This window comes from Gavialis gangeticus, unplaced genomic scaffold (genome assembly GCF_001723915.1).
Source record: "Gavialis gangeticus isolate Ggan-Ray unplaced genomic scaffold, GavGan_comp1, whole genome shotgun sequence".
Classification (NCBI taxonomy): domain Eukaryota; kingdom Metazoa; phylum Chordata; order Crocodylia; family Gavialidae; genus Gavialis; species Gavialis gangeticus.
In genome coordinates, this window is record NW_017729032.1 from 246,453,588 (window position 1) to 246,464,066 (window position 10,479).

Genomic DNA, 10,479 nt, shown 5'->3' on the forward strand with positions numbered 1-10,479 from the left:
TTTTTGGCAATCAGGCATTCCCGGATGCCCTTGGTGAGCCAGGGGGGCTTTCGGGCACTCTTGCCCCCCTTGCTTCTTGTTGGGATGGGCTCCCCTTGGGCCCTGAGAATCATTTCCTTAAGGATGACCTGGACAAGACAGAAAAAGGGTGGGACCCAGGCAGTGAAGGACCTGTAATTCTTTGCTCTCCCACCACACATGGGCCTTCAAGAGGTACATGCAACTGAACCCATAGCTCAAAATATCATTTTGTCAGGTAGTTAGTGGCAGATTTTTCCACCAAATCACCAGCACTGGGGCCTGATATTGTTCTCCCACTCACCCAGGACTGTTCTACTGAACATGGACATATAAAGCAGGGTGAGCCTAACATTCATACTTTCCCCTCATACAATTATTCTCTTTTTGCTTTTCAACACATAACAGTAACCTGCAGAGTAGGACTATGCAAAATTTCACAGCCAGTTTTGTTTTGACACTGTTTTGACCTGTTTTGAATTTTGACCTGCCAGCTTTCAAGAAGATAGGTGCAGGGGCTTCTGGGTTCTGGGGCCCTGCACCTCTAGCTGCTGACATGCAAAACTCATGTCATGGATGCTTTTGCAACTGTGTCTGTCTTGGGGCACCGGGGTGGGGGGGTGGAGGAACTACTGCAGGCCTGGCTACTAGGCCCTGCTGCAGCCACAAAGCCTGCCAACTGTTAAGGAGACAGGTGCAGGGGGGTTCTGGGGCCCTGCACCCCTAGCTGCTGACAGGCAAAACTTGTGACATGGGTGCTTGTGCAACTGTGTCTCTGTCTTGGGGCAGAAGCAATTCCCCGTTCTGTATTGATTCTTTCCTCTCCTTAGTCTATGTTTTTGTAGGTGTTAATCCTTGCTCATTAATTCATTATCCTTGCTAGCTACTGTGTATTGAGCTGGTCCTGAGTGAATCATGATTGATTGCATAACAGTAACTAGCTAGCACAAGCACCCATGTCATGAGTTTTGCCTGTCAGGAGCTAGGGATGCAGGGCCCCAGATCCCCCCTGCACCCATCTCCTTAAGATCTAGCAGGCCTTGTGGCCACAGCAGGGTGTAGCGGCCAGGCCTGCAGTAGTTCCTCCCCCAGCCCATGCCTAAGATAGACACAGTTGCACAAGCACCCATGATGCGAGTTTTGCCTGTCAGCAGCTAGAGGTGCAGGGTCCCAGAACCCAGAAGCCCCTGCACCTATCTCCTTGAAAGCTGGCAGGCATAGTGGCCCTATCAGGGGCTAGCATGCCTGCAGCTTTCACCCTGCTGCGCCTTAACGCACACAGTGTCACCCATGTCACGAGTTTTGCTTGTCCGCAGCTTGATGTACAGTTTCCCTCAAACACCTGCACCTATCTCCTTGAAACTTGCCAGGGTTTGTGGCCTCCACAGGGGCTAGCATGCCTGAAGCCAGAAATGACAAAGTTATAGGCTGTTTTGTCCTTTCCATTATGTCCTATGGGCGAAACGTCAAAACAGTTTTGCCGTTTCAACCCTGTTTCAACAGAACAGAACACAACAGCTGTTTCGAATCAAAACAAAATTAAAAATGAAACGCTGTTTATAAATTGTGGGAGCTAATGTTATAACAAACAAAATTAACAAGACAATAGAATCATTCTGCGTAAGTTGCCCTGGTGCACAGCTTTCTGTTATCAAAATGTTCGGTTTCCAATCTGTTGAAAAAATGTAAATATATAGTTTTCTTTCTGAATTGGAATGAAACAAATTCTGAAGTATGAACATTTCTTGCAAAACAGAGATTCTGTGTTTCAACTGGGTGTTTGAATGACAAGTTCTCTGAAAAGTCAGATCCTGGGCAAACCAGACTGGGCTCACAGAAATTGTTGGAAACATCTGAGACTATTTTGTCATGCGTCAGCTCCCTAGCTGCAAAATGGGAGCAAATATACCTCCCGTCCTTACAGAGAGAGGTTATGAAGATGCTGTGAAGCATTTGTATTAAAGAGGCAAGTGCTGCAGAAAAGCCCATGAGAAAAAAAAATAAATTACTGTTCTAAGCCCAGTTTGGACAGCATGAAATAAATAAGGCACAGAGGTACAAAGTAAATAATGAGGATAAAACAAATACTGAGTAGTTGTTCATTCTGTTATTCATTCTTGTGCACTATATGAAGCAGATTTCCTGGAGGAAAACTAGTATGAGATTGTATAATAAAAGAGTGTTTCACAAGGGCTAGGGGCAGACATTACAAATAAACCAGTTTAAGTGATCAGAAACTGGTTTAAACCTGTAACAGAATAGACAGTCAGTGCACATAAACCAGTCTGAAAATGGCTGAAACCAGTTTGAGATAAACCTGGTTAAATGTAGTATCAGACTTAACTGATTTGGGTCAAATCGGTTTATGCAATGTCTGTCCCAGACCCCTTCCTGGTTTAACATAAACCAGAGTCTGCCAGCATCCCAGATGCTTTGCAGCCCTGGACAGGGCTCTGTTCTCTTCTCCCCAGCGGGGCAGGCCCTTCCCCTCGGGTCCCTGGCTGCAGCTCCAGCAGAGACTGCAAGTACAGCGGGGTCTGCCTGGCTTCCTCCTGCTCCCCACTCTTACCACCACTCCCTGCTCAAGGAGGGATCCCCCCCTCCCCTCTGCCTTACACAGACACCTCTCAGCATTTGCTAGAATACCATATACTGGCTATGGTCCGTGCTGGGGGAGACAGGACAGTGTCAGCTTAGGCCTTTTCGAAGCTAATCAAGAGGTAGCTGGTAATGTCCCTTTGTTCCTTCCTTGGAAAAAGTTGTTGAAAAACAGCTTTAACTAATGAGAGAGGCTTTTGTTTTGTTTGATGGGCTGATAAACGCTAACAACTCTCTGTGTAACTCCCTGCCGTGTACCTCAATGTTCTGTTATCAACTGCCTTCAGGGTCTCTTGCTGGTTGACGGGAGAAGGGGGAGGGGAAGCAGGGGGAAGGGGATGCCTCCCTAGTCAGAGCATCCTGTCGGGACCTGGCCACACACCCCCTCAACACGATGGAAAGGAAGGGAGGGCTGCTGCAGTGCACCCCAGCTTCTAGCCTGAACCGCTGCAGGCATGTACCTGCATTTCCTCAGTCCAGAGGGGATGTCTGTATGGTTACAAACAACTTTTGTCTAGCCAGGTTAGACTAACCTGCAAAGATTGAATCAATTTAAGCTCAGGCTTGTTGAATGTCTGTCTCTAGCCAAGGTGCACACGCAAGGCGGCCAAATAAGTCTTGCAGACAACCTTGCCTAACTTTTGAGTACTGACTTTACCACCTTAGTTGTGCTCTTTTAACACAGGTCTGCATGTTTAATACAAAAGCATCGAGCTATCTCATGTCACTTGTGGCATGGGTTTAGTTTAATTCAGTCACGCATGTCATAAAAACATCTCTTCCTATGCACAAGGACAAAGCGAAGATTTTCCAAGGAATTGGAATTCTGAACACACTGATTTCCAAAAGCTCTAAAGCTCAATCTTAAAAATGCTTTATTATTTGTATTTATAATTTAAAGTGTTACTAAGCGGGAGAAGCTGCATTACATGTCCTGCTGTCTCTTAAGTGGTTGCTCGCTGTTCTTGCAATATACACCAGAAAAACAAGCACAGTGACAGAGACTTTCACAAATATTTGGAACACATACATACACATGGGAGCTGTGTGAACCTTTGTTAGTTAAAAGAAGTTAGTTGTGTCATATGATATAAGAATAACTGCCACATACCTGATTTGCCACTGGGGGAACATGTGCCGATCCTGATAACCGGGAAGCTGGAAGATAGGTGACCAAAGGAACAAAATTTTTTCACAAGACACATACAGCTGCTGCACCTATACTTGTCTTTTACTGTACCTTTCCTATTAGCTAAAGCATTCTCACCTTAACACAGATGAAGTAATTCAGTTGGATTTATCATTATTGTCTAACCTGCTTTATTGCTAGCAGGTTTGCCATTGTTGGAATTCCTTTTTGCATAATTAATTTTTCAACTGCTCCAGTAGGTTTAGGGTATGATAGAATTAAGGTTACCTGTCTCAGAAAACCTCACAAGGACTGAAGTGAGCTTTATTAGCAATATTCAGATTTTATGTCACATCAGTTATTAAGTAAGAACCTGTTTGTCTAACTTGCTGATTTCTGTGGACATTGCATGAGGCATTAAAAATAATTAGAATGAGTTTCAATAGAAAGTGTAAACATTTGTACGTTCAAGTGACTGGGTACTGTAACCTTAAACATTAAGGGTGTGTACAGAAGTTGGTTTGGGGTTTTTTTGCTATTTAAAGCACTTTGTTGCCATGACTTAACAGAAGTGCATAGCTATACAGCACTTTAAATTAGCTATGAGGTATTAAATTTGAGGCACTGTGTTTTACAGCATTTTAGCAACCTACAACACTTTAAATAACTTCTGTACACTGGTCAAATTTCTGATGAATGGAGAAACCCCAGGAGACTGCAGAGTACCCCCTGCCTCCTAGCCTGGAAAGTAGAGAGAGGCTCAGAGGCTCTCCACCCCACCCCCAAACACTGCCTTCTGTCATGTTTAAGAGCATTGTAATTTATAGTGCTATAAAAATTTCCCTAAATTACAGCTTGGTAAAAATGAACAGAGCACTTCTGTGCACAGCCTAAAATCCTCCCACTATGTGCTGCAATGAATCTTGACTATGGCACTGTTTAAATGTATGAGCAATAAACCCTGCAATCTATAATGATTATCAATAAACCCCTTCATAATGGCTGTATCAAGCCAGAAAACAAGCCTAAGAACTGTTCCTTGGAACATCCCCATAGGTGAGAATACCTATGGAAGTCAGTCATTATAATTTGAAACTAAGCTTGGACTCCCAAAAAGGGTTTTTTCTTTCAAAATATTTGTGTCTGGGTAAAAGTTTCTAATTTAACTAGAAATGGCAGGTTCTCATCAAATTCCCAGTGCTAGAGAAAATCATTATTGGAATCTGGATAACATGGGGATGGTAGAAAGAAGAGAAATAGGTGCTAAGCCAAACAACAGATAATCAAAACTGGAAACAAGTAATGAAACATACTCAGTTTGGCCCTACTCTGCTGAATGGAGCTGAAATGTGACCAGCACATACTGGACACAGTAGAACCCCTCAAAGTCTCTCAGACTGTGACCCTGAGATTTACTAGATATCAGAGAATATCACTGATTGTGTTGGTGCACTTTATCTATTCAGACAGTCAGTTACAGCACTGAGAAGCTTTCTCCCTCCAACATGGTTGTGGGCAGACTACAGGCACATTCAGCTACCCAGCAAATCAGTAAGCCTCACGTAATGAAATGTGTTCATACACCAGAGTCAGACACTATTTTCAATAAAAGTTTGTGGAATAAATATAGAAAAAGCAGAAGTGTCAGTGTAGAGGGGGAAGGGCTAAACAGAGAAGCATCCCCAGGCATGGGCAGATCTCGGATTTTGAAAAGGGAGGTACAGAGTTTGTAGCACATCATCACATAACACAACACATTTTTTTTTCCAGTTAAAGAAAAACTAGATGCTTTAATAATATTAGCAAGTACTAAATGACTGTGCAGTACCTGCCAGTGCTGCACAGTCTTGGCAGCACATGGGTCATTTCCGACCCTGCTGCCCAGTAACAAGGAGTTATTTTGCAGTAGCTTGTTGCTACTGTGCAGTGGCGGTGGCATCACAGTTAGTGACCACTGATGTTACATCACCATAGCTTGCCACTACAGCGATGTAGCATCTCATGAAGATGTGCCCACTGTGTCAAAAGTCCTATAGTCATTATAGTTAAATGTACATAGATTCATAGATGCTAGGGTTGGAAGGGACCTCAACAGATCATTGAGTCCGACGCCCTGCCCTGGGCAGGAAAGAGTGCTGGGGTCAGATGACCCCAGCCAGATGCCTATCCAGCCTTAAAGACCCCCCAAAGTAGGGGAGAGCACCACCTCCCTTGGAAGCCCATTCCAAATTTTGGCCACCCTTACTGTGAAGAAGTTTTTCCTGATCTAGCATAAATCTGCTGTCTGTCAGTTTGTGATCATCTTTCCTTTTTACCCCAAGAGGCGCCCTGGTGAACAGAGCATCTTCGATCCCTTGCTGCGTCCCCCTAATGAATTTGTAGGCAGCCATAAGATCACCTCTCAGCCTTCTCTTGTGGAGGCTGAAGAGGTCCGGGTCCCTCAGTCTCTCCTCATAGGACTTGCCCTGTAAGCCCCTGACCACATGAGTGGCTTTCCTCTGGACCCTCTTGCATCTATCAACATCCTTCTTGATGTACGGCACCCAAAGCTGGATGCAGTACTCCAACTGCAGTCTGACCAATGCCACATAGAAGGGAAGTATCACCTCCTTGGTTGTATTTGTCATACATCTCTTACTCAGATTCATAAAACAAAATTTAGCCTTCTTGAGTCTCTTAACAGTGCTTCCAATACTTCACTATCAGTCATTTATACACCTGAGTAATTATTATCACACATGAGTTAAGGATTTTAGCTAGACTTTAAAAACAGTCTTCAGGGCTATGAAATAAAATAGAGACATTACCAGGAATGGTTAACAGACATAAAAATTGCAAAAAAAAGGGATAGTTGGAATAGTGGAATATCAAGACTATTAAAAAAGAAAGTCATTAACACCTATGAAGTGCAGAGAGATTAGTAGGAATCAGGGAATGGGAATGAGCCATAAAGTCAATTGACTCTGTTAGCACTGCCTGACTAGAAATGTTGCTACCCCTCCCAGGCAGTTGGTTTTAAAGTTTGGGCAGAGCAGGAATCAAAGCAGCAGGGGAGGCGAGGGTGCAATTACACCCCCACTGGATCTACTCCTGTCTCCATGCACCTTCTATGGGGCTGGGAAGTGGGTAGGTGAAAAAATAGGTGATGCAGATGATAGATGGTCATACCACTGCTATCCTGTGTGCCACCACTGTCCAGGATGTGAAAATCCCATTACACCACTGAGATATATCCAATAGGGTTCCATTAAATTATTCTAAAAAGCATATGTGATGTATGAAAGAATTTCTGTTACCGTGATTTTTGACCACATATGGAGTATATAATGATACAGAATGAGGCCCGTATTATAGAATTTTTGGTCTGGTTTAAAAATGTCATGGAAAGCAGATTCTCCATTTCCTCAAGAGTTTTCTGTAAGCTTAGAACATAGGGTTTGCACAATAATTGGGACCCTGGTTTCTCCCTCAACCCCAATCCAACCAGTTTTGTGAGTGGTGGGATAAATTTCTATGTGTCCATCTTTAGTCAGGGATGGGATGGAACCATTTCCATCTTGAAATAAGCAGTGACTAAAATCCAAGTGACTTACCTTGGTATTTTAAAGCCCGGTAAAGAATCACACCACCAAGAACACCAACAGCAACACAGGAAAAGGCAACTATCAAGACACACTGGAATATGGGGAATGCTGCAGAAATAAAGAAACAGGGATACAGAACTTGGAGAAAACTTGGAGCTTATACAACTGGTGAAGATAACAACCCAAGTCAAGGAGGAGGATGTTCCGCCTCTATTCTTAAGTGTTATGAAGTCTAGTTGAACAGACTAGATTCTATCAAACAAAGGAAATCTGTTTCTCCCACATACACACCCTGCTTGCCAGGTCATTCTATATAAAGGACAGAAAATAAAAAAGTTATCTATCTATCATTCAAATATAGCTCCTTAGATAGTGCTTTGCCCCATAAACCTTCTCTGCTGCATGGAAATGTTGCTTGGTACCACCTAATCATTTGCTTGGCACACGTTTGAATTGATAGGTAGAGAGTTATCTGGACCAGCCTGATACAAAGATTTAAAAACTGGTACTCACTTGGTGACAGATCAATGGACAGAGTCCAATTTTTGGTTGGGTGGGTAATTAAGCAACTCTTGTTAATGGCAGCGCTGTTGATCCAGTACATTCTGCTGACTGTGGTCACTGTTCCATTGAGGTGATGAACTTTATTCTCAACACTGTGACCATTCTTAGGGACCCATGAAATGTGTGCAGCTGGCTTCCCTGCAGATGCCTGACATAGAGCAATCCCACTGCTCTCATAAGTTAAAGTCACTTCTGGAGGGACTGCAGGAAAGGAGGGAAATTGAGTCATTTTATTGAAATTGGGAGGAAAAAATACTGGAGCCTAAGTTTTCCAAAATGACCAGTGATTTGGGGTTTCAATGGAAGAAGGGCTGAATTGAAATCACTCTCTCTCTAGTGTACAGTGGTGGCCTAGGAACCACTGGGAGATTCAGAGCAGAACAGAGTAGCCCAGGGGTGGATTCAAGATCTGGCGAAGGATGGAGTGCATTCCTTCTGGATCCACCCCTGGAGGAGCTTGGTACTTCTGTTTGGGGTTTCAAACTTAAGACATTTTATAGGGTTGGAACTTCAGGAAGTTCTCGGCAATCCTCCTCTAAAAATAAATCAATACATCTCAAAGAGGCTGATGTTGTACAGCCAAAGTTACTGGTCACTTTTGAAGGTTCTGTTTTTTGGAAATAAATTACAACAAAAACCAGCCAATCATAAAGGCAAGGAAGGAAACAAATTACACCAACAGGCATAACTCTAGCAAAACACATACTAAATGAAGAGCACATAGCACAGTGAAATTACACCTGGAATTTTTATGGAGAAATAAGTTTAAAGCATTAAAAGTTGACAATATGTATGGAAAAGAGGGGGGCAGGGGGTTGGTGAAAGAGGAATTCTATGAACCAACCAGCATTTAGTATTCTGCACTCCATAAAACCACAAGGACTCTAACATACATTTGTGTATGCTCTCACATACACTCGTTCCCTGGTTCAGGAGGAAGAAGATGGCAAAGCAGAATTCCCACCAATATAATGGTGTGGATTTAGTATAGGCTGCCAAATCAGGAAGAGGAGGTAGAGATATAGCATGTGACAAATCTATCCAAAAGCTGATAGTATGGTACCGGTGGGTGATTTCAGTTTTCCAGACAACAGCTGAAAGAACAATGAAGCCAAAAATAAAATGTCAAACCAGTTCCTAACTTGTGTGGAGGATAACTTTCTGCTCCAGAAAGTGGAGGATACAGCTAGGGGGTCATCTATCTTGGATTCTGTCCTGACCAACAGGGAAGAATTGGTGGAGGATGAGAAGGTAATGGGGAAATTTGGGAGGAAGAGGTCATGATACAATAGAATTCCAGATCCTAAGACAGGAAAAGCTTAAGGTCAGCTAAATTAAGATGCTAGATTTAAAAAAGATGGATTTCATTGGTGTCAAGTTCTTAATAGGTATGATGTCATGGGAGGATAGATTGAAGGATAAAGGTACCCAGTGGGCTGAGAACTTCTGAGGGGCACAGTATTGGAAGCCCAACAAGAAACTGTCTCAACACAAATGGAAGCACAAGAATGGCAAGAGACCAATGTGGCTGCACAAGGAGATTCTAAAATGCCTCAAATGCAAAAGAAAAGCATACAGGCTAAGAAAGAATTGGGCAGGTCACCAAGAAGCATACCAGGAAATAGCAAGAACCTTCAGAGACAAAATCAGGAAGGAAAACATAAAAAACAAGCTGTACCTGGCAAAGGATGTTAAGGAAAACCAGAAGAAGTTCTATAAGTATGTTGGCCAGAAAAGGACTAAGAAAGCTGTGGGTCCTCTGTTAACAAGCCAGGAGGAGCTCCTAACCAAAGATACTAAGAAGGCAGAGCTACTCAACATCTACTTTACCTCAGTCTTCACAAAATAATTAAGCTTCCAGACACCTAATAGGGATTATCTGGATAATGAAGGGGGCAAGCTGATGGAGGAAATAACAAAAAGAGATGATCAGAGAGCTTTTGTTTGGTCTGAATGAATTTAGGTCAGCAAGCCCAGACGAGCTTCATCCCAGGATCCTAAAGGAACTGGCAGAGGAGATCTCAGAGCCTTTGGCAGTGATCTTCATGAAATTGTGGGAGGTAGCAGAGAACTGGAAAAGGGCCAAATGTAGTGACCCTCTTTAAAAAAGGCAAGGAGGACCTGGGAAACTACAGACTGTTTAGCCCAGGGGTGCTCAACCATGTTCCTTGGTGGGCCACATAGGCAGTGTCTGGTCCACCTGTGAGCCAGATGGTGGTCTCCAATCCAGAGCCCAGGCCTGGCACAGGAGCCACCATCTGGCCATGGGGTATGCCAATGCTACTGCTGAGAACCAAGCTGGAGGTTCCTGGCTAGAGGGTCTTGCCCTTCCACTTAAGGTCAGACTAGTTGCCATATTTGGGATCAGGATGTAATTTTACTCCATGGGCATATTGGTATGAACTGTGGGGTGTTTTGCCTTTGTCTATAGTAGGGGTGGAGAGGTGGGGAGGGGTTGTGGCCCTCTCCCTGAGTTGTCTCGAGTACATACTGACAACATTGCAGAGAAGCAAAACATTGGCTGCTCTGGTTCCTCTGCCTTACCTATGGCAGGGTAGGGGGTTATGTTTGTGTTGTGTCAAGTTG

At 43.6% G+C, this 10,479-nt stretch overlaps 1 protein-coding gene across 1 annotated transcript in view; it reads right to left on the reverse strand.

The window, feature by feature from the left end:
- Positions 1-10,479, reverse strand: part of LOC109303495 (cell surface glycoprotein CD200 receptor 2-like) — a 26,182-nt gene that overhangs the window by 1,453 nt on the left and 14,250 nt on the right. The window contains exons 5-7 of the mRNA XM_019525682.1: positions 7,843-8,094; positions 7,339-7,437; positions 3,728-3,774 (exon numbers count right to left, since the gene is read on the reverse strand). Of these exons, the coding sequence (XP_019381227.1) occupies positions 3,728-3,774; positions 7,339-7,437; positions 7,843-8,094 (398 nt within the window). The remainder of the gene's footprint in view (positions 1-3,727; positions 3,775-7,338; positions 7,438-7,842; positions 8,095-10,479) is intronic.